This window comes from Orycteropus afer, unplaced genomic scaffold (assembly GCF_000298275.1).
Source record: "Orycteropus afer afer isolate SDZICR_OR568_19922 unplaced genomic scaffold, OryAfe1.0 scaffold00271, whole genome shotgun sequence".
NCBI classification, from domain to species: Eukaryota; Metazoa; Chordata; class Mammalia; order Tubulidentata; family Orycteropodidae; genus Orycteropus; species Orycteropus afer.
The window spans coordinates 3,937,372-3,962,707 of NW_006921858.1; the positions used below are offsets into that span (position 1 = coordinate 3,937,372).

Sequence of the window (25,336 nt, forward strand, 5' to 3'; positions counted from 1 at the left end):
ATTAACTCCTTTGGTGTTGAAGCACTGGAGTTTTCCATCAATCTTAGAGGTAAGTCCCTTGCCAGATATGTAATTATCAGCAAATATGAATTTGTGGCTGTCATTTTTGTCATGTGCTTTTTCATTTTGTCGATTTCTTTGTTCCATATAATTTTCTATGCTGAGCTTGTTTTGTTCATGAATCATGTTATCACTTCCTTCATTGCTATTGTTGTAGTACTGGCTAAATGTTTATGCTGATCCTCTTTTTTATCTTGATGTGAAGGTTCATCATTTTTCTTTGAGGTTACCCTGTGATTTAAAGTTTTCTTCCCAAGTTTCTAACAGTCCGTTCTATCTTGTAGTTGTCTTGACTTCCCTACCATCCAGAAGTTCTGTAACGACATAGATTTTTCCCCCTCTTTTTGGTTTGTAGTTGTCCTCATTTGTCAGTTGGCGTCTCTCTCTGATTCCCTGTTTACAATCTTGTAGGCTTATTTACTTTGGATACTTCCATAGCTGGGTTGGTTTCTGGGTTATATCATCATGTGTGTTAATGGTCAGTTGTTGTTGGCTGTTGTTGCTTCTGTGTCCAAAGGGCTTCCTTTAGCATCTCTTGTAAGGTTGGTCTGATTTTAACAAATTCCCTTAATTTCTGCTTATCTGGAAATGTCTTAATTTCACCATCATATTTGAGGGACAATTTTGCTGGGTACCTGTTGGAAATTTTCCTCTTTCAGTGTTTTATATATACCATCCCACTGTCTTCTCATCTGTATGGTTTCTGCCGAGAAGTCTGAGCTCAGTCTTATTGGTTGCCCCTTGTAGGTAACTTTTCATTTTTCCTCTGCTGCTCTCATGATTCTTTCTTTGTCTTTAGTTTTGGTGAGTTTGATGATGATATGTCTTGGTGACTTTCTTTTAGGCTCTATCCTGTTTGGGGTTCGTTGGACTTCCTGAATGGATATATTCTCATCTTTCATTATATCAGGGAAGTTCTCCTCCAACAAATCTTGGACAATTTTCTCAGTGGTTACATTTTTCTCTTTCTGTTCTGGAATTCCAATGACACATAAGTTATTCCTTTTGATGGTATCCCACATGAACTTTAGGCTTTCTTCATTTTGTTTTGATCTTTTTATGACTGATCCCTTTCCAAAGAAGTATTCAGGTATTTATCTTCAATCTCATTAATTCTGTCTTCCATTGCATCAATTCTACTCCTTTGCCCTTTCAATGTGTTATCTATTTCTGATGATTCAGTATTAATCTTCTGGATTTCTATCTGTAGATTTAGAATCACCTCTAATTTTTCATTTATTTTGTCATCTTGTTCTTGAATTTTCTTCCAAAATTCTTCTAGGGTTTTGTCTGTGTTCTCCTTGGTGTGTCTCTCAATCCTTTGAAGAAACCTAAGTATAAATGTTTTGAATTCTTTATGAGGGAGTTCCAACACTGCATCTTCCTCAGGGATGTGTTTTGGGTCTCTATCCTGGTCCCTTGTTTCTCCTCAGGGATGTGTTTTGGGTCTCTATCCTGGTCCCTTGTTTCTCCTGCTTTATTTTGCTTCTTTGTGAGGACTGTGATGGTCTGTTGTCCCCGAGGCATTGTGACGTTTTTGTGTTTATATTTAATTGGTGAGTGTATGTTGGAGTGACTTGACCACAATTTTTGTTTTCTTTGTTGTGTTTATATGTAATCTGTACAGGCAGCGTACTGTGCTGTGCTCCTCTATTCACTAGTTGACAGCACTTATACACTCACCACCTGTCTCCTTTCCTTTGTCAGCCTCTCCTATGTCCTTGCCAACCCTGGCAAACAGAGACTGTTCTTAGGTTCCTGGAATCCGAATGAGAAAGCTATCACTTTAAAATCCAAAATTGGAGAGAGGCACATATTTTAAAAGTAAAAGTAAAAAAAAAAAAAAGACAAAGTGGGGGCAAACAAGAACAAGACAGGTCATGTCTTTTATATTAACAATATTTATCCCATCCCCCCACAAACAAAATGATATAACCAATAAATACTACAAAACAAATGAAATCAAGAGGACTTGATGGGCCTGAAAATTAGAAATGGCCCTTGAGAGTGAGTCACCAGACCTGCAGGCTCAGGACCATGGTCTCAGGGGACATCAAGCTCAATTGGTACAACATAGTACATACAAATCTTCTTCTAAGTCCTGCTTGGATGAGTAGCAACAGGATCTTAAAAACTTTTGAGCAGCCATCTAAGATGCAACTATTATCTCCCATTGGTCTGGAGCAAAGAAGAATGAAGAAAATCAAAGTTATGTGAAAACAATTACTCCAAAGGTCTGAAGACCAGAAGAACTAGATGGTGCCTGGCTACCAATGCCAGCCATGCCAAAAGGGAACAAAATTGGAGATCCTGGCTACAGCGGGAGGAAAAATGTGGAACAAAATTCAAAAACACAAAAATGACTAGAATTTCTGGTAGGATAGAAACTGGTGGAACCTCTAAGAATATGGCCCCACATTATCCTTCAGGCCTGGAAATGGACTCACTTCCATGGATTAGCTCTCAGCCAAACAGGAGAAAGGCCTATAAGCAGAACAATTACTCCAGGAAGATGCACCCCTTAGATCAATCAACAATGAGAGAGTAGAAGGGCAGCCATTTGCAGAGAGGGAAAGCAAGACAGATAGGAATGCATAGATAAGAAAGACAGATGGAAGGGGTGGTCAAAGGAAAGAGATGGAAGGAGAGCTGTTTATTGTTGGGATTATAACCAGGGCTGTGAAACAAAATGTATGTGATCTGATGGAGTAAAATGTATCTACTTTGTAAGTTTGCACCTAAATCACAACAAAAAATTTTAAAAAAAGAAATGACCCATGGAAAAAACAATCTATGTAACCAATGCTACTGAACAATTTGTGTAGAAATTACTAAATGGAAACCTAAATTGCCGTGTTAACCTTCACCAAAAACACATTATTTAAAAAGCATCAATCTACACAAAAAACTTTCACACAAAGTCCATTACAACATTATTCTAATATCCACCAAAGTGGAAACAAGTCAAATATCCAGCAACTGATGAATGGATAAATAAAGTAATGTAACCAGCCAGTGGAACAGTAAAAACTAGTTGCCATCAAGTTGCACCCACTCAAGGAGACCTAATGTGTGTCAGAACAGAATTGTGCTCTACTGGGTTTTCAATGGCTTAGTTTTTTGAAAGTAGATCACCAGGCCTTTCTTGCCAAGAGTTTCTGGGTGGACTCAAACCTCCAACCTTTTGGTTAGCAGCAGAGTACATTAACCATTTGTCTCACCCAAGGAATAATACTGGGTCACATGGATAAAACTTGAAAATACTGGGCTGAGTTAAAAATGCTAGACACAAAAAGCTTACTTATATTGCATGATTCCATACAATATCACCATCATATACTGTAATATTCCACTTATATGAAATGCTCAGAATCAATAGAGAAAGAAAGTAGATCAGTGGTTGCCTAGACTGGGGAAATGGGGAATAACTGCTAATGGTTAACGTATTCCTTGTGGGAGGATGATGAAAAAGTTCTAAAATTGACTGTGATGATGTGTGTACATTTTGTGAATATACTAAAAACCTAAAAGACAAAATCCAATACTTTAAAGGGTTGGATTGCCTGGTATGTGAACTACATCTCAATAAAGCAGTTATAATAATAATAATAAAATCAGACTTTATTCCTTCATCCTGAAAGGCCTCTCCTAATCATCCCAGTTCAATTCCTTACAGACCTTGAGAATGTAAGAGAAGACAGGATACAGTGCAGAGCAGAAGGATTTCACTGACATACAGATTGTGGGATTCAGTGATGCTGGAGTGAGAAAGTTCTCTTGTGATGGCTTCAGTTTTCACAGTTAAATAAGACATGAGGTCATCTACTTCTAGCCAAGATGGGAGTAACAGTGACAGAATTTATCTTCCCTTTTAAAGCAACAGAAAAATGAATAAACTGAAACAACAGTTTTCAAAACACAAGACATCAGGCAACAAAGAATAATGATCCCAGAAAGACATGAAACTTATGAGGTAAGCCTTACAATTGCCCCAGCATACTACCTTGGAAGAAGTTCCAGGCTACAGTGCACACGGTGGGAACACAAGTGGAATCCAGTGGATTCAGAGAACTTAAGGGACAAAGATGACAGTGAGGAGAGCTTAAGGTAGCTAGAGTGTATATATAGGACAGAGTGCACAAAAGAGATGGCTACACAGAGAAAAAACTCTGGACAGCCAGAGGATTTCCCCCATCAAGTCAGCTGAGTTCTAGACCAAAGTATAGATGTGATTAAACTGGGAAAATAACCATCTGAAAGAAGTAAGAATGTGCATCACACTGGGCTGAAAACAATGCCTATTCCTGCTAACTGACTGGGAAACCTCATGATTCACAGAGCCCTGGGCACACTGGTCAGAGTATAGAAAAAGGTTTTGTCAGTGGTAGGGAATAATCAATCCTAGAATGAGCACTGTTCCACTCATACCTAAAGCCTCAAAAGCAAGATATGAAAGGCTCAAACTGTTTTCAAGCAACTTAATTTTATCTCAGAACAAAAATAAAAATATTTATAGAAACACAAAAATACTAAGCACCCAAAAACTAAAATTTAATCCGATCAAAAATTATTATGCACGATAAGAACAGAAAACATGATCCATTATGATCCAAATACCAACCAACAGAAACCAATCCAGAGCTGACAAAGGGTATTAAAATAAACCAACAAAAGCACTCAAATCATTATCATAACTGAATTCCACATGTGCAAAAAGTTAGGTAGAGACATGAAAAATATAAAAAAGACTCAAAGAGAACTTCTGGCAATGAAAACTGTTTGAAACAAAAAATACACTTCATGGAATCAATGCCATATTAGACATTGCAGAAAACTAGTAAAAATGAAAGTCTCCAAAATGAAACACAGAAAAAAAAAAAAAAAAGCTCAACAGAAAGAATACATGGTACATGCATACAATGGAATATTATTTAGCCATAAAGAGAAATGAAGTTCTGATATGCACTATAGTATAGATGAACTGTGAAACATTACACTATGTGAAATAAGTCAGAAAGAAAAGGATAAATATGGATCCACACTTCTCTGAAATATCTAGGGAATGGATAGAGAAGTTTATTGGTGGCTATCAGGGACTGGGAGGAAGGAGGAATAGGGAGTTACTGTTTAAGTGGTACTAAGTTTGTGTTTAGGGCAACAGAAAATTAAAATTTTTTTTTAAATAGTGGTAATGGTTATACAACATGATGAACGTAATTAATATCCCTGAATAATACACTCAAAATAGGTTAAAATGGCAATTTTTTTTTTCCTATAGATATTTTACCACAGTGAAATTACTAAACAAAACAAAACAAGATGGGCAGAGGATCAGTGAACTGTGGGGCAACTTCAGATGGATTAGTAATATATGGCATGACTACAGACCTGAAGGAGCTCTGGTAGCATAGTGGCTAAAGCACTTGACTGCTAACCAGAAGGCTGGCGGTTCAAACCCACCAGTCACTCCTCGGAAGGAAGGCTGGGCAATCCTACTTCCGTAGTGATACTGCCTCGGAAACCCAAGGAGGGGTCGCTATGAGTCGGGGCTGACTCGACGGCACATAACAACAACAACAACAACAACAGACCTGAAGGAGAAGAACATGGGGAGGGACAGGAGTGAGGGAGATGATAACAGAGATTCTCAATTTTCTTTCTTCCAAGCCATTCTTTCATACTCCAAAATTTCTTTCCCAAATACCTACTTTCTTCAAGTTACTCACTATGTATACCAAACCAAAAAAACCAAATTCACTGCCACTGAGTCGATTCTGACTCATAGTGATCCCCTCCTCCAGTGGGTTTCCAAGGCCATAAATCTTTATGGAAGTAGATTGCCCCATTTTCCTTCTGCCGAGTAGTTGCTGGGTTTGAACCGCTGAGTTCTGCTTTATCCACTACAACCACCAGAGCTCCTTACTATGTATACAGATAGCATGAAATCCTCATCGTTTCCAAGACTCTCAAATTTGGCCTAAACTATTCTTATCTACCACTATACTCCCCTTTTAAGTCTCAAAATCTATCCAAACTATCTTACTCTAAATTACACATTAATATTTCCATCTCTGTATTGATATAATTCACTCTACAAATAACCTTCTCCTGGCTAAATATTATTCACCTTCAGGAACTGCTCAAGCATTACATTCTTTATCATGATGGATCCCTGAAAGGTCCTTTTCCTATCCTCTCACTTCTGCACCCATGAGTAAGCTTAAAGTAGAAAGAAGAAAATAAGAAGCATCCTGTTTAGCTGAAGAGTTAATAAGCCATTATCAACAGAAGTAAAATAAACTCCATACTCTATATGAAAATGAATCCATAAAATAGCTTTACCCATTTCACTATTTTCAGGCAGAGATTCATATTCTGAATGATCCAGAGCCAAAGTGTTCATATCTGTTTGGTCTGACTCCTGTAAATGTGGTATTGCTGCACTCTCATGACTTTTGTCACCATCGCCATTGCCATCCAACCCTAAAATTAGACATTTTATGCCAAAAGTCAGAGTTAGAAGAGTATTTTTCCCTTTTTATAAAATAATCCTATACTTTGTAGTTACTTGAAGGTTTCAATTTGTAAAAGACTTCTTGACCCTTAAGTTCTGTCACAAACAATGATAAATTTTATTACTTCTTGAAAATGGATTAAAATTAAAATAGAGACAAATGCTTCAGAAAAGAAAAAGATGTTCTTAATCAGTGATTCATATTCAATACTTACCCTCTTTGCAGCAATCTGGAGGATGGTCAGATATTTCTTCCCAAGTTTGACTCACACTGCCATCAGTTGTACTACTTGCTTCCAAATGTAGCATATGATTCCCCCATACTTTTGCATTAGGGTTTAGCTCTGAAACCTTGGTGGTTGGTGTCTAGAAAAGAATATGAGATATATATATATACACACACACACACACATACATATATTTGTATCAAAATTTCAACCAAATGAAATTTCACTTATTAAAGCAGACTTAACATGCACCTGTGTTACCAGAATGTAGACTAAAAAGTCTAAGCCTACCTATTCACACATACCTTTGGGACAATATTAAGATTCAAAAGTAACAAAAGTTGATGCATTCTGAACTGAATTTAATTCACCATTATACTTTTAAGTTCCTACAATGTACTGCACTCTCTGAAAGCTGGGTAAGAAAAGACGTAAATGTCCCTGCCCTTAAGGGATTTCAGTGTCTTATAAACCAAATAAGGAGCTCTGATGGTACAGCAATTAAGGCATTTGGCTGCTAACCAAAAGGTCAGTGGTTTGAACCTGCTAGCCACTCTATGGAAGAAAGATGAGGCAGTCTGCTTCTATAAAGATTTACAGCCTTGGAAACCCAATGGGGGTTGCTATAGGTCAAAATCGATTTGATGGCAGTGAGTTATAAACTAAGTAACTGTATAATTATTAAATAACTGGTAACTTAACTATATCTCTTTTCTAGACAACATAATACAAACCACAATTCATAGATTTATAAATTTGCTAATGACTACCATGCAAATTCAAGTACAATGTAGATGGATAAAATTGCAGTTATACAGCTTCAAAAATTCATATAAGCAATGGATGTAGAAAATGAGAGATCTTCATAAATACAGAAGGTCTTCTAATAGGTCTGTCAGAGAGCCACTATAAGCAAGGAGAAAGCTATAACTCCCATTGAATAAGAGGATAAAATATTTTAAATTTTCAATATAACTAGATGTTCCCATTCCTGAAAGAGCTTTGATATCACCTATGGAGCTTTTTCAAAATACAAATTCCCAGTGCTACTGAGTAAGAATCTGCAAGGGCAGAGACTATGCAGTTTTCAAAAGCTCTTCAGGTAATAATTCTGATGCTGCTAGTCCAGTGTTTTGAAATGTGCTTTCAGATGGCTGGAGCTTGAGACTAAACTGTGCTGATTACAGCTGTATAATTTCAGGTTAGTTACTTAACCTTGGAAAATCTCACCTGGAAAAATGAGCTTAACAGTTCCTATATTACAGAGTTGTTGAAATAATACATGTAAAGCACTTAGCAAAAATTATTAGCTATCATTACAATAGTGTTCAGTAAGTTAGACTATGTTAGTCCTCTGCTACAAACCCTGTCATGGATTGAATTTTATCTCCTCCCTCCCCCAAAAATGTCATGATTCTCAGTGGTTTGGCAATTATGCAATGATATAATCAGGCAGTTTTCCCACGATATGATCTGATGTGATCAACCAGTTTTAAGATTAGGGTGAGAGGAAGCACCCTACTCAGGCCACAGCACTGATCCGATGTAAGGGGCATTTCCCTGGGGTGTGGCCTGCATCACCTTTTATCTTACAAGAGATAAAAGGAGAGAGAAGAAAACAGAGAAGGGGGACCTCAGTATCACCAAGAAAGGAGATCTGAGAATGGAATGTGTCCTTTGGCCCTGGGGGTCCCTGTGCTGAGAACTTCCTAGAACCAGGTGAAGACTGATGCCAAGACACATGGAGATCTCCAAGGAATACCAAGCCCAGAGATGTTAAAAGGAAACAAAGACTTTTGCCCAGAGCTGACAGAGAGTAGAAAGCCTTCCCCTCAAGATGGTGGTGCCCTGAATTCGTACTTTTAGCTTCCTAAACTGTAAGAGAATAAATTTCTGTTTGTTAAAACCATCCACTTGTGGTACTCTTTTCAGCAGCACTAGGGAACTAAGATACCTTCCAAAGGTTGCCCATCTTATTCAGAGACCTCACATGATCTCAACACCACCACCACCCCTCCCCACTATTTCTCTAACCTTGTTTATTCCCTATTACCCTGATCTCTGCACTACTTTTAAACACACCAGGCACTTCTGCTCTAACTATTCCCTTTGTCTAGTATTTTCTTCTACCAGATATCCATATTGCTCACTCCTTCATTTTCTTTGGGCATTAATGAGGTTGATCCTGATGTACCTTATTTAAATCCACAACAGTTGTCCCAAACACAGTGATACTCCCCTGCCATTCCACACTTTTGTCTAGTATTTTTCTATTACATGGATATAACCCTGATGTTCCTATGCTTATGAACTTTTAACGGCTCCCCATGTTTAAACAAAAGTCAAATGCTCTGGTAGCAATTACTCCCCAAATTTACTCTATTTTCATCTCCTAATCCTTTAATAAAGGTAACAGATTAAGTGCTTTTTTCAGGTGTACGATAAGCCTTCATACCACCGTGCTGTTACAGCTTCCTAATTAAGGAACAACAGGACTGGCCACAACTTTCCTTAATATAGCCAGGAAGGTCTTGAAGGGTCCTCAGCCAAATGCTTCTGGTGAGAACAACTCCAATGTATTATTCTAATGTAGAATAGAAATATTATTTTCTGTGTTCCAATAAATTGTGAGAAGGATTAGGAAGCACCTAATAAGCTATCAAGTAAATAATGTATAGATTAAAAATTTAAAAAGACAGATTAAGAAGTATTTGATACAATATCTTTCTCCTAGGATTTTCAATAATGTACTCATAAAACTCATTGTCATCAACTCAATTCTGACTCATAACGACCCTAGAGGAGAAAAATGGTGCCATGTGGTTTCCAAAGCTGTAATCTTTACAGAAGTAGACTGCCACATCTTTCTCACACAGTGGGGCCAGTGGGTTCCAACTGTCAATTTTTTGTTAACAACCAAGCACTTAACCACTGTGCCACCAGGCATATACAGGAATAGGAGATTTACTGTGCTTAGGGAGAAACTCGATTTGGTGATAAATGATGATGTAAAGTATGATACAGACCAGAGCTAATAAATTCAAATTAGCTTGCATGTTAAGGATTCCCACAAAAAACATAAAACTACCTTGAAATTCAGAGTAGAAAGCTGATGTAGTTAAAACTACAGAATACAATAATGATTACCTATCTGGATTTTTTTTCTTTTTAAGTACTGGTCACAAGGTGAAAAAACAGAGCTCTCTTTCTTCTTCAAGAATACTATGCTCTGAAGGGATGGGCACGGGAAGAGTTAACTATGGGGAGGAAGTAGGAGGGGAGATGTTGCATTGTGGTAAATTGTGGTCAATGTCATGAGACAAAGTGTATGCGAACTCCTGTATGGTAAGTGTATTTGCTCTGTAAATTTTCACCCAAATCACAATAATAATAATAAAAAAGAATACTATGTTCAAGAAACACTGATTCTTCAATTTCCTTTCTTACATTACATCTAAACTTCCAGCTCATTTTGGCTTCTGCTTCTGCACAGAATTCCTTTCTCTCTTTTTTTTTCTCCCAACCCCCTTAGGCATTCACCCATCCAATAAACACCTTCTAAATGCTAAGTAACCAAACATACCACTAAGTAATTAGAATATGATGGTAAACAAAACAGACACAACCCTTGCCCTTATGGAGCAAACTGGGAGGTGCAAAAGATACTTCCTATTTCATATAAACCACTACCTTCACCAGCATTTGTACCTTTTAAATCTGCTTTGGTGGTGCAGTGCCTAAGGCATTTGACTGCTAACTAGGATGGCAGTTCAAACCCACCAGCCACTCAGCAGAAGGAAGACAGGGCAACCTACTTGTGTAAAGATTTACTACCTCAGAAACCCAAAGAGGGTCACTATGAGCTGGAATTGACTCGATGGCACTGAGTTTGGTTTTTGGTTGCTTTGCTTTTTTAAAACTCATTCTCTATTCCTTTTCCTACTGTAATATTTCACCTCCCTGTTCTCTTGAAAAATCACTCAAAAACACTGTAACTTATTCCTTTATTTTAGAAATACTGCTGGTAATCAATAGGTGCTCTGGTAGCATACTGCCTAAGGCATTTGACTGCTAACCAAAAGGCTGGTGGTTCAAGCCCACCAGCCACTCCTCAGAAAGAAGGTTGGGCAATCTACTTCCATAGAGATACCACCTCAGAAACCCAAGGAGGGGTCGCTATGAGTCAGGATCGACTCAACAGCACTGAGTTTGGTTTATAGCTGCTAAAGAGTTCCTGGGTGTTGAAAATGGTTGAATACTGACTAGCCACTGAAAGGCTGGCAATTCAAACCCAACCAGAGGCACCTTGGATTTGCTTTCAAAAGGCACAGCCTCAAAAGCCCTATGGAGTCCAGAGTTCTATTCAGTACACTTGGCAGTCCATGAGTTGAAATCAACTCCATGACAACTGGTTTTACACCTGATAAACACTCAAGGACTATTCTTAACTATGCCCAACCATTTCTGCTCCCACCAGGTAAGGTACATGCTTATCATTCCTGTTGTGTTTGTTCCCAACTACTGAGGGTAGTTATATCTTTTTCTATCATGATTTAATTAATTAAATGTAAAAGGAAAGCTGAATGCATTAGAAAAACTAGATAAATACAGTCACTAAAAGAATTTCCTTTTGAACTAGGCGTTGAGTGAGGAAAACTTTTTAGGCACTTGCTCCTGATTTAATAGGTTTACGCACTCAGCAACTGCTTCACTAGGATCTAAAGTCATAAATGAACTAAACTCATAAATGAAGCATTAATGGAATAGCTCAGACAAGAAAGTCTACACAGAATTCCAAAGTAAAGAACCGTATACAAAAGACTTTGGCTCCATGCTAAAAGACTGGCAAAGAAATATATACATATTTTCTCAAGGTATGTATTGTATATATCCATTTTGGTTAGTTTTAAATCAATTTCTCATTTTAACTGATTTTCAATAAATTGCTCCCAATTGCATCATAAAAGAGTTTCTACCTTACATACTCCTTTGGTTAAGTTTCACTTGCTTGGATATAAAGCTGTTTCTTTTCTCTGATAATATAAAATGAGTAAAAGAAAACTGAATAATCTACTTACATCTGAAATTCTTTCCTGAGAGATGTTAGGTCACAAATCCCCCTCCTCTCCTTGAAATGCCCTTTGTTCCTATCTCAACCTGCATATCTATGCTTTTTAAGCCCCATTTAGAATGCCATATTTTCCATGGCTCTTTTTCTCACCTCCGGTTCCCAAACTGAAATTTTCTCCCTTCTCTAAACACTTAATAATGTTCCAATGTCTTTACAGCATTCAGAACATTAAGCCTTAACCTTTGTTCTGTTATTTATCACATACTAGACAAATAAACTCCTTGAATGATGAAATATGCCATTTTTATACATGCTCACTCACTCACTGCCATCGAGTCAGATCCAACTCATAGTGACCCCTCCTTGGGTTTCTGAACGATATTCCCAAAGAAGTAGATTGCTCAACCTTCCTTCCAAGGAGTGCCTGGGGGGTTTGAACCGCCAGCCTTCTAGTTAGCAGTCAAATGCCTTAGGCACTATGCCACCAGAGCTCCTATAAATGTAAACTAACTAAATGAATAGCTGCTGAACTGTATCAAGAGACTGTTAGCAACACTGGAAGTACAGGTTTTTCTTGAGAAGTAATTTTCAAAGGCAATGTTTACTTCTCAACCATTCTCTATCTAATCTAATGAGCTAACAGAGCTCATTCTCTATCCTATTTCTATTTTCTATGTAAGAAATCCAAGTGGTTGGTCTCCAAGATGTGGTTAAGAACACGGGCTTTGGTGCCATGTGGCCTGGTTGTGAATCACAACTCTGCCACTTACTACCTGTAAGACTCTGGGCAAGTTACTTACGCTTTCTGAGCATTAGTTTCCTCACCTGCAACTTGAAGACATCAGTTTCTACCCCAAAAGGATTAAACAAAGCTACTATATGAACACCTGGCACATAATAAGGACTCAAAAATGTTAGGTGTTATTACCATTAATTAAAAGTAATCTCAGAGACAGTGAAGGGAGAGTGACACCATCATTTCTTGCTAAATGCTCACAGGGATCTAGGAGAAATTAAAAGTAGATCCTTGTTTAACATACATTGTTGTTCTAACATAAAGAATCATTTTAAATTTATGATAATAGAGTAACTGAGATATCACTGTGCTTATACATTGATCACTAATGTCTAGATTTGCTGACTGGTTTTAAAACATCTGCAAATTCAATTTTATTACTCAAACTCAAAACCAAGCTCACTGCCATCGAGTCAATTCTGACTCATAGTGAACCCTAGGGAGATCCCAAGGAGGGAAATCTTTATGGAAGTAGATTGTCCCATCCTACTTCCACAAAGCAGCTGGTGGGTTTGAACCATGAACCTTCTGGTTAGCAGTCAAATGCCTTAGGCACTACGCCACCAGAGCTCCTTCTTTTTATCACCATGTGAATAAAAATTAGTACTTTCATACTCAAGGAAAATAAAGGAAAAACCAAAAAACTATAAAAGGCTTTTTGATAAACAGTGTGGAATTACAGAAGAGCTAAATGAACAAGGTATAAAGCTCACAGCTGTCTTTGTCTTCCCGTCAGATAGGCCTATAGAATCTTCTTCTGTAATCTCTCTTAATCTCATGCTTTTCATAGTGAAAAAACTTTCAAGCTGTTTTTCTGATTCTAGTCCTAAACCTCTTCAGTCAGCCTCAAATACCTAAGATTAATCGTTCTAAATCAATGCTTCTATCAGATCCTCTTCAAGGAACTAAATGGTTCTAAACTGTACATTAAATTTAGTATGTTGTTGTTGTTGTTATGTGCCCTGGAGTCGGACCTGACTCATAGCGACCCCTCCTTGGGTTTCCAAGGCAGTATCACTATGGAAGTAGATTGCCCCATAAGCATTTTTTTTTTTTCATTTTCAACTTTCCCTAATTTCACCTTGGCTTTTGGTGTAAACTACATACTCCCATTTGAGCAAACCTCTTCCAACCTCTGTTTCGACTACCTCAACACACATAATCAAGTTTTTTCTACTTCAGTGCTATTCCATCCACTTAACTGATTTCCCTTATCTGATTCACATACCATATATACTTTAAATTCCTAACATCAATTAACATTAATGTTTTCCATTTTTAGCACCTTTTGCAGTTGACTGTACTTTCTCACCTTTTTAAGCTCCACTTGTTGTATTGTTAAGTGCTGTCGAGTTGAAAGCCGTATTTTCTTTTTCTCACCTCTTGTTCCCAAACTGCAATATTCTCCCTCCTCCAAACACTCAATAATGCTCCAATCTCTTTTATTTTATACAGTTTACTTGATAAAGATTACTCATCATCTTAGAAGCTCACTGTCTCTAAACAACATTTTGTGAGCTATTACAGCATTGTATGTATTTTCTACCATTACATTCATATTGAAGCATTACTAGAATGTATCTGTGTCTTTCTCACTAGGCCATAAAAAAAAACTCTTTGACATGAAAGAGATTGTTTATTTTGTTCACTACTGTATCACTAATACTTAGCACAATCCTGTTCTTAATAGGGAGGTACTAAAAAAATATGCTGAATGAGTGAATGTTTGTAAAGTAATAACATATAAATTATAATTTATACTATTTGACAACTATGGAAAGTTTAATGCCACAAGTGAACAGAACTCTACCCTTAAGCAATTTACTATCTCATTGCGGCAAATAGTTAAGTAACATGCCTACAAAATGATAGAAATTAGAACTCTTGCAGGCACATGAACTCTAGCTGACAACTAAGCACTCTAGCTTCATCTGACTGGCAGTATTAGCCACTAAAAATTAAAAGTTAAGCAATGATTACCTTAATAGTCATGTTCTGAAGCCATCTTACATAAATGGCTAGCAATAATTCTCTTTGAAGAGTGGAGCACTCTGAGTGCTTTAGTGCTTTAGAGCAGTTCTGAAGCTCTAAAGTATCTAGCTGGGAGCTTTGGTAGTGTAGTGCCTAAGGCACCTACTGCTCACTAGAAGGCTGGCGGTTCAAAACCACCAGCCACTCCTCAGGAGGAAGGTTGGGCAATCTACTTCCGTAGTGATACCGCCTCGGAAACCCAAGGAGGGGTCGCTAGGAGTCAGGTCCAACTGGACAGCACACAGCAACAACAACAAAGCATCTAGCTAAGAAATGTTTCTATCCTCCAAAGGAGGGTAGGTGCCCCACCTTTTTTCCCCTCGTTAAAAAAAAAAAAAAGCCCATCAATTCATGATCTGTATTTTCTAGGCATGGGACAACACTGACAACTTACTGAGTGGGAACAAGAGTAACTAGTATCAGAAAGAGGAAAGACACGTTGAAAATATAAAATGAATGAGATAATAGGGGAAAAGAAACACTTAAATTTTTCCTCAAGCTAGCATGTACTTTTTTCACTAATAAAGCTTATTTAATGAGAGCAATTCATTGGCTTTAAAGTCATGGAAGGAATTGTATAATTTATTTGTAATTTGTAGCATTAGTGGCTATAAGAGAATTAGTATAAAGGATGAATGTAAAAGCACTTTGAAAACTGAAGTTCTGAAAAACAAGGCACCACTGTGTTAACATTTAAAATTTTAGATGTTAACATCTAAAATTAGAATACTGTCTGGGTGTATCTCCTAATGGAAAAAAGCTAATCCATAATACCAAGGATTTACCTCACTTAAAGGTAGCAGATTAAAAACAGCAACACGTATCACTTGCACTCTGTTGATGTACAGAGAATTGAAATTAGTAGCCAGTTGTTAATTACACCCACTTATATAGAAGATTATATACAAATTATTTTAAAGGTCTAATATTTTTAGGGTTTCTGTAATTTTATTATGATTATTTTCAACTGTCATTTAAAAAAAAAATCTTTTTATTGTGGTTTGGGTGAAAGTTTACACAGTGCAAATTGGTTTTCCATTCAATAGTTCATATCCATTTTGTTTCATGATATTGACTGAAGACCCCACAATGTAACAACATTCTTCCCACCTCCTTCCTGTGGTTACCCTTTCCTTTTGTCCTTCTTTTCTACCCATTTCTGCCTTCTGAGCTTTATCCCTGGGCAAATACTGTCCTTTTGATCTCTTATGGTTGATTGTTCTAAAGAGTGCTTACCTCTCTAGTGGAACCATTCAACTCACAGGTCTATTGTCTGGCTGAAAGTTGAGCCATGGGAGTGAGTTCACTTCCAGCCCCAAGGGTGCCTAAGGGCTATAGTCTCAGGGGTTCTCTATTGGACCAGTATGTTTGGTCTATTTTATGATTTTCCATTTTGTTTCACATAATTTCTCCTATTCTATCCAAGATCTCCAAGTTTGATCCCTTTCCAAGTGGTTGCCAGTAGTAGCCAGGCACTATCTAGTTTTGGTCAGGTTCATGTAGGGTGAGGTTTCCATGGTACACTAGTCCCTTGTCACTAATAAACTACTGATTGAAGAGATGAGATTTTACTAATACAAGTAGCTCTTTGAATTATACTGCTTCAATAGATGCCCAAAAGGACTGCTTTATGAGCAAGACGAATTTCCCTTTGTTGAGTAACGTTTGCAATTATTACAGCATTTCTAGAATGATGCTCAAACTAGCTGCTAGCAGAAATATCTGTGAAGCTTTTTCCAAATGAAGAGGAACAGCCAGCCTCAGGAGATCTAAGTTGTAGCCTAAACCAAACCAAAACCAAACTCACTGCCGTCAAGTCCGATCCGACCCATTGCGAACCCTCCTTGAAGTTTCCGAGGCAGTACCACTACAGAAGTAGATTGCCCAATCTTTCTTCCAAGGAGTGGGTGGTGGGTTTGAACCACCAGCCTTCTAAGCACTGGTCATTTTGAAAATGCTCCACAGGTGATTCTGATTGTAAGAAAGAACCAAGATTTTACAGCCCGTTAAAAGCAGCAAATTTAGACACTTAACCATACAAAAGTTGCAAAATGCACAGATGCTTATATTCTGCAAATGTGACTTTTTAAAAGTAAGTTTAAATATTCAACGGGCATTTCAAATGCTTGCTAAAACATACTACACTGCACGCTAGAAAAAATTCACTAAAACAATGAGCTCATAAAAAGCGCTCTAACACTATTCATGGTGAGGCAAAGACAGAAGAACTGATAAAAGTCAGTTTTAATGAGTAAATGACATGCAATATCGTCAAATACAAAATAGTCTGTACAAATCTGCATGCTGATGATTAACACTGCAAGTTTTAGTGCTCACAGGAGTTTACACACAAACTCTGGTTTAAATATATCAAACAATGAATGTATATGCTCCAATTTGGAAATGGTTAAATAGATGCTATAATGATTCATAGCCTTAGAAGCATTCAAATCACTGTCCACTGTTTAGAGTAATTCTTCACTAATGTTAAGTTAAAAGCAATCAAGACTAGCATATCACAGTAAAATAATAAAAACTGATAAAAGATAGTACTTACTAACTGTCCACCTCTATCTTGCCATGCCCAAATAACACCATCTTCTGACAATGGGAGTTCAAAAGAGGGCTTTTCCATTGAAAATGAAGCAATTTCTAAGTCCTGTGGCTTATTTTGTAGATCCTCACTGATAACTTGTTCATCTTCTAATGTACCTTTGGTGATTGGATTAGTCCAGCTATAGCCTATTTGATATCCACCATAACCATTTCCCAGTATTTCAGAAAATATAGGACTTGCTAAGCCTCCAACTGGATAATAGGAAAGTTCATTCAAACACTGGGAGTAGAATTCCTCTGAGAAATTCTTTAAGTCTACTTTTGAGGGATTTTCAGATGTATTAAAAATATCTCCTGTGAGTGACAAAACATGATTCTCACTGCTTGGTACTATTTCACTGCCATCAATTGGGATGACAGGAATTACCTGAGGTATATCATAAGAAGTAGCTGTGTATCTGTCCAAATGGGTAGTATCAACACCAACCAAATAGGAATACCCATCAAAAGTGCTACATAACTGTATTTTTTCAAAAATCACCTTTGAATTTTCCACAAGATTCCTTTCAGCATTCAAAATCAATTCCTGAATTGTGCATTTGGTGTTTCTTTCTTTGAAATGGTACACATATTCATTTGTTCCACATGGAACTGAGCAGGCAATAACATGAGGGTCAACATTTTCTTTCTTCAAATAAAATCTCTCTTCCTCCTCTCTACTTGGTAGTGTTAGTTTACTTAACCCTGACACACTATTACTAAAGGCATCAGAAATTCCTTCAAATGATTCACGGTAAATTTGTTTCAGTTCTGGATTTTCACCATTGTTAATTTCTTCAACTTCTGATTCCTGTATATCTGAAGAATTTAAACTTTGGCCTAAAGGTGGTAAAATATTAAGGTCTTCGTATTTGTAGTCACTCACTCTATAGGTTTCATAATTTTTTTCTACTTGATTTGTTTCATAATCAGAGTTTCCTGTTATATCAGAACTAACACAAGTAAATGAAGGTACATCTTGATTGGGCACTTCCTTGAATTTTAGGATATCTGTTTCCCAATCAAACATTGCTTCAGAATCCGACTTGACATTTTCTATCTTATTTGTATTTGTCTCTGTACAATTAGCTTCTAATACTTGAGCATTTAGTGATTCTTTCTTAACATCTTCTAATTGGTGAGGGTCATTTAGTTGATTGTGTAACACACTGGATGAATTCTTAACACTTACTTCATCTTCTGTTTTATAACTCAAGCCTATTTCACCTTTTTCATCAGTACAGGTGAAAATAAATGCAGAGGAAACAGAGTTATTCATAAGAGATTCGGAACGATCAAGAGACACACCATTTTGGAGCACTTCTTGTGAAGTTTTAAGTTTTGGGTTGTTTGTTCTTGGGATCATTCCATCTGTGTTTGCTTCACACACCACATAAGTTAAATTACAAGTCTGTACCTGAACCTTATTTGGCCTAGTACCTGCATATATATCTACCTGATGAAAAGATTTCAATTCATTAGCCCTCTTAGCAGGCCTATCATCTTCCAAAATGTTACATTTAATTTTATTTTGATGAGAGGAACTATTTTCATATTGCAGAGATAATTTGCCTTTGTTTTCAAGGTAGAGATTTCTAGTTTTCAAGCCACTATCACCTAGGTACTGATCACTGTTGATCACTGCTGAATCTGTGAGGTATTTAGGTTCTCTGTTGTCATCATCAAGTAGCTTAGCTGCTGCTTCTCTGAAATCAGAATGAACCAGAAGACATTCATTTTCAAAGCTTACCAATGTGATACATTTTTTTGGACTTAAGTTAATTCTATCTAGACTGTCACTGCCTTCTCTACTAATAACTAAGTTGAAAAAATCATTATCTTTTAATGGTTTTACAAAGTTATTTTCTCTTTCCTTTTCAGAGTTTAAACTCTGATCTACACTAATTGTTATAGTCTCAGATCCATCATTTCTTTCAACACATGTAGAATCACTAAGTAAATTAATAGGTGAATCATCGATTTGATTTACTATTTCTGAACTATGGCTTTCTCTTTCTTCTGGGATGGCACACAAACATTTTAATGAGTCACTGCCTATGCTAATATTTAGTTCACATAGTGTGCCAATATTATGTAATGTGCTACTTTCTGTATAATCTTTAGGAAATTCAGTCTCAACTTTTACTCTTAAACAATCAGCCTGCCTGCTATCATTGTTTACTTTGTAAGGCAGATCATTACCAGTAAAAAATTCAGAACTAGATTTAGTTTTCTTGTTATATAATTCCTTTATTTCATTTTGATCTAGCATGTTCTGTGGTGATAGTTTTTTCTGTTGTGCCTTTATGTTCCCTGCCCCTTGTATAGCATGAGGGACTAAAAATTCTTTCCCATTATCTAGACGCCATTTCACTTTGCTAATTCCCTCAGCGATAACAGCTGAATGGCATTCTTCTACTGCAGTTGCTCCAAACATGGGAGTGTACATTTCATCTTCAATTTTCAGACTAGCAGGATCTATAATACAAATACTATAAAACTTGTTCTTTCTTGAGTTCTTACACTGTTTATGATCAACACAAATGGGCTTTTCATCTTTCATCTCTGTATCAGACATACCTAAAGAGTTATTCTCATCATTACTGCTGATTTGAGCATTAACCATCATGTCTTTCTCTATTAATGACTTTTTATAACTGACTGGATAATAGCACAGATGGTTATTTAAAATAGCTTCTTCCTGGACACTCTGAGAAAAAGGTACTACTACGTATGAAAGAAACACATGACCTTCAGAACAAAGATCTTCAGATATATCCAGTTTACTGTCATTACCCATACATTGTATATCACTGACTATTTCAGAATTCTGCTCACTAGCAGCAAAATGTGAATTCTTGTTACTTTCATCTAAATTGTTATACCTAGTTAAGAACTTATATAGTGAAGAGGAAATAAAGCTAAATGATTGCTTTGGTCTATGATCCTGTTTGTGCCCAAACCACTCAAAAATTCTACTCCACATATTAACACCAGCAGCTGTCCTACTGGCTCCATTTTCAACATTGTGGTGCTCTTTAACTCCAAGGGTATCAAATAATGAAGATAAAGCTTTACTTATCTTGTTCTCTGGTTTGTTCTCCTCCACAGATTTTTGTAACAGGCCAGTTTTTTCATTCTCATTGTCACTACTTAATTCTTTGCTGAAGCAACAACCCATGCTCAAAAGTTCAAAAACTCACATTACAATGCTTGTCGTTTTCAGAGTCTCCACAAATCCACCTCAAACCAACTTTCTATGGTTTCTGATGGGAAGCCAACACCCGGAGACCAAAAATAACCCCTTGCACAGCAGTCACATGTCACTGCCACTCAAATCCAAAATCCTAATTACAACAGATCACTGCATAACAACCATATATGCTCCATGTGCTTACAACAAACAGTATGTGAACTTGAAAGACTACAAACAGCAACAAAAACTGCATATTATTTTTTCTTATTCTCATAAATACAATTAAAAAAATTATTCCAGTCAGAAAAAAACTTTCAGAATTCTAGTTTTTCATAGTTAATTCACTCAACATTCTTCATTTTCAGCCTTTTCAAAAAATATGGCTATGAGTATTAAAAATAATTACAACTAATTTTATTATGCATGAAAATGGAATGGTATCAATTAGAGATATAGATTGAAGTATTTATGGGTGAAATGTGGCATGCCTGAGATTTGCTATGAAATAAATATTTCAGCAAATAAATACATACATATATACATACATAAAATATTTTAAGTGTCTGTGCAAAAACCAAACCAAATTCACTGCCATCAAGTTGATTTCAACTCACAGCAAACCCCATTGGGTTTCCAAGGCTGTAAATCTTCATGGAAGCAGACTGCTTCATCTTTCTCCCACAGAGCAGCTGGTAGGTTCAAACCCTTGACTTTTTGGTTAGCAGCCAAATGACTTAACCATTACACCACCAGAGCCCCTTTAGAATGTGTGCAGGGAAGAGGAAAAGATGAAACAGCAGAAGCAAAATGTGAGGGTGGGTAATTGTTCAAGCTCATAATTGGATATAGTGAGGTTCATTATAATATTCTATTTCCATGCTGTAGTTATGTGCCATCGACTCAGCCCCAACTCATGGTGACTCTTCCTTGGATTTCCCAGGTGTTATTACTACGGAAGTAGATTGCCCAACCTTCCTTCCAAGGAGTGGCTGGTGGGTTTGAACTGCCAGCCTTCTGGTTAGCAGTCAAGTGCCTTAGGCACTACGCTACCAGAGTTCCTCTCTACTTCCATAGATGTCCAAAATTCCAATTGAGAAAAAAGAGTAAGAGAAAAAGACCACTCTTCAAAAAAACAAAAAAACTATGTTCACTAGTAAAAATACTAGGAAGTCACCCAAAAGTACTTGAAGCATGAACACACAGCACTTAATCTCTCTGGTGATAACTGTATGGCTCCTATACTATTTAGTCCATGACTGTTGTTCACATTATGTGTCTTGTCTTATTTCAACATTTATAATGTTTTATTCTTGTTGTTATTTGCCATCGAGTCGGCCCCGACTCCTAGCGACCCCTCCTTGGCTTTCCGAGGCAGTTATCACTACAGAAGTAGGATTGCCCAACCTTCCTTCCAAGGAGTGGCTGGTGGGATTGAAATGCCAGTCTCCTGGTTAGCAGTCAAGTGCCTTAGGCACTACGCTACCAGAGCTCCTGTTTTATTCTTAGTATAAGTGATTGTTTTTCTTATTATAGTTCTGATTCTGATATATTTAAAACACAAAAATAATTACATTAACTCCTCTGTGAGAGATAATTTTGCTGTTTAATCTACAAGCTACGTCTGGTGTTCCATTAGTGTTTTATAAAACAATATTTTATGATGAAATAAGTTTAAGAATTCTATTAATTGAACATGAAGATAATAGAACACTTTAGAATGCACTTAAATTCAGGTTCTAAAACTAAAGTGAATAATAACGGTAACAACAATAATACTGTGAGGTACATCTTAAGTAATTTGGCCTTTGGTTCTTAAGAGATAATCTTAGTGGGAGAGGGGAATAATCTTAGGGTTTATGTGTCTTCAATAAAGTCTCAAAAAAAAAAAAAAAACCCCCAAAACCAAACTCACTGCCATCAAGTCAATTCTGACTCACTGCGACCCCTTTTGGGTTTCCGAGGTAGTAAATCTTTATGGAAGTAGGTTGCCCAGTCTTCCTTCCACAGAGTGGCTGGTGGGTTTGAACCGCCAACCTTCTGGTTAGCAGTCACATGCCTTAGGCAGTACATCACCAGAGCTCTTTAATAAGGACTCCAGACCACACCTAACAAGTTAGGTGGGGTGATGAGGCGACTTTGGTGAGGGGGCTGAGAAGGCCAGAAAGACCATTTTGTAGCATCAGCTGCAAGTTTAGAAGCTTGTGTGCCTGGATTTGAATCCTAGTTGTTTATACTACACATGCGAGCTTTGGAAAATTACTGCACTCCTCTTTTCTCCTTTATAAAATGGAGCTAGTAACAATGCTAAAAAAGATGTTCTGAGGATTATCATTAAAGTACTAAGAATTGAAACTCTAAATCACATTAAAGTCTTCATTATCTGACCACAATCATCCTCTCATCCTGAAATTCTATCTCCCCCACTTCTATTTCATCCCTCCAAAAAACCAATCAACTGGCCCCTGGCATACCCTGCCTTTGCTCAAACTGTTTTCTCTAGTCTCTCCCTCTTTCTAAATATTACCATCCTTCATATGGCTACCTCTCTCAATTTTACCAAGCAAAAATACTCTCTCTTGTGAGAGGCCATCTAAGGTACAACTACTGGTCTCTCCAGTCTGGAGCAAGGAAGAGTGGACAAAATCAAAGGGCAAGAAATCAATTAGTTCAAAGGACTAATGGACCACATGAATCCCATCTTCTATGACTCTGAGACCAGAAGAACTCGATAGTGCCCAGAGACCGCTGCTGATCACTCTGAAAGGGATCACAATTAAGAGGTCCTGGATAGAGGGGGAAGAAAATGTAAAACAAAACTCATAGTCATTAAAAAAAAAAAAAAAAAAAAAAACCTCCAGGAGTACTGGTCTGATCCCCAACTATGGCCCTTAATAACCTTTCAAACAGGGAACTGAACTCACCCCTACACCTCAACTTTCAGCAAAACAAAAGACAAGTCTATAAGGAGAACAATAATACCAGGAAGGTATGCCCTTTTTAGAACAATCAACCATACAAGATCAAAAGGGCTCCATACAAGATCAAAAGGGCTGCATTTGCCCAGGGACAAAGCTCAGAAGGCAGGTAGGGATAGGAAAGAAGGATGAAGGGAAATGGGAAACAATGGGAGGAAGTGGGAAGAGTGCTATTACATTGTGGGGACTGCAATCAAGTATAAGAGAGTGTACACACAAGACGGTGTTTGTGCACCAGAAACAAAATATATATGAGCTGTTGAATAGAAAATTAATCTGCTCTGTAAATTTTCACCCAAAACATGATTAAAATGGGGAAAAATTAAAAAACAAAACAAACAAAAAACTTCACTGCCATTGTGTCAATTCTGACTCATAGCAACCCTCATTGGGTTCCCAAAGCTGTAAATCTTTATGGAAGCAGACTGCCTCATTCTTCTTCTGTGGAGCACCTGGGAGTCGGAAACACTGACCTTCTGATTAGTAGTCAAACGCCTTCACCACTGTACCACCAGAGCTCCTTTATGCCTCTAGCAAAGCATTATAATAGCAAGTCTTAATCTGATCATAAACTGAGGGCTCTGGTCTCCTAGGGATCTGCAGTTTCTCTAAAAGAATTAAAAAATACAAACATAAGAACTGAAAAATAAACCTATGTTTGTATATAGGTTTAAGAGTACACTGGCACTCAGGGTATGCTGTTGCTGTTTTAGGTGCCATTGCTATGGGTCAGCTCCAACTCATAGAGACCCAATGCACAACAGAATGAAACACTGCCCAATCCTGTACCATCCTCACAATCCTTGCTATGCTTGAGCCCACTGTTGGAGTAACTGTGTCAATCTACCTCACTGAGGGTCTTCCCCCTTTTTTGCTGACCCTCTAACTTTACATCAGCATGATATACTTCTCTAGGGAATGGTCCTTCCTGACATGACCAAAGTAGGTGAGACTAAGTTGGCCATTCTCATTTCCAAGGAGTATCCCAGCTGTACTTCTCCCAGGATAGATTTTTTCATTCCTCTGACGGTCCATGGAATTTTTAGTATTCTTCACTAGCACCATAATTCAAAGGTATCAAGTCTTCTTCAGTCTTCTTTACTTATTTTCCAGCTTTCACATGCATAAGAGGTGACTGAAAATACCATGGTGATTGAAAACACAACTTATTTGTCTTAACTGTGGAGGCTTGTGTGTTGCTGTGAGACTGGAGGCTATATATTTCCAGTATCAGCAGAAGCACTCATGGTAGACAGGTTTCAGCAGAGCTTCCAGACTAAGACAGACTGGGAAGAAGGATGGAGCCATCTACTTCCGAAAAAATAGGACAATGAAAACCTTATGAATAGCAGTGAAACACTGTCTGATATATTACTCAGGATATAAATTGTAGTAAACTCAAGGAAATTCTGTGGCAACTAGTACCACAATCACTTGATGAGTAGTGACTTAATTTCAGCAAAACAGCAAATGTCAGACTAAATGCTCTTAATTTACATTTTACATATTTTAGCATTCGAATTTTGTATGTTATAAGAATTACATACATTAAGAGTCTACTAGTAATTGTATAATATAAGATAAACAATTCAAATCAACAATGATGACCTGGGAAATTTTCTCATTTAAAAAGTTATTTCTCAAGTTTGAGGAACACTGCCTTAATGTAGTTTTAAGCCTCCATACATAGTGAGCAATACAATGTTGGCTGAATTAAATGGTAATTTTTAAATTAAAGCAAAGTCAGCCTTCACTCCTATGAGCTATTTTCAAACTTATACAAGTGACAGAATACCTGGGAATCATGATGCCCTTTGTAGAATACAGTGTTCTTTGTAGTACATCATGAAATGGTGATACATACATATATA

The 25,336-nt window shown here is 37.2% G+C and overlaps 1 protein-coding gene across 1 annotated transcript in view; it reads right to left on the minus strand.

Annotated features, from left to right (window-relative positions):
• Window positions 1–25,336, minus strand: part of LARP4B (La ribonucleoprotein 4B) — a 104,448-nt gene that overhangs the window by 45,918 nt on the left and 33,194 nt on the right. The window contains exons 3-4 of the mRNA XM_007950395.2: window positions 6,790–6,940; window positions 6,403–6,543 (exon numbers count right to left, since the gene is read on the minus strand). Coding sequence (XP_007948586.1) covers window positions 6,403–6,543; window positions 6,790–6,940 — 292 coding nt within the window. The remainder of the gene's footprint in view (window positions 1–6,402; window positions 6,544–6,789; window positions 6,941–25,336) is intronic.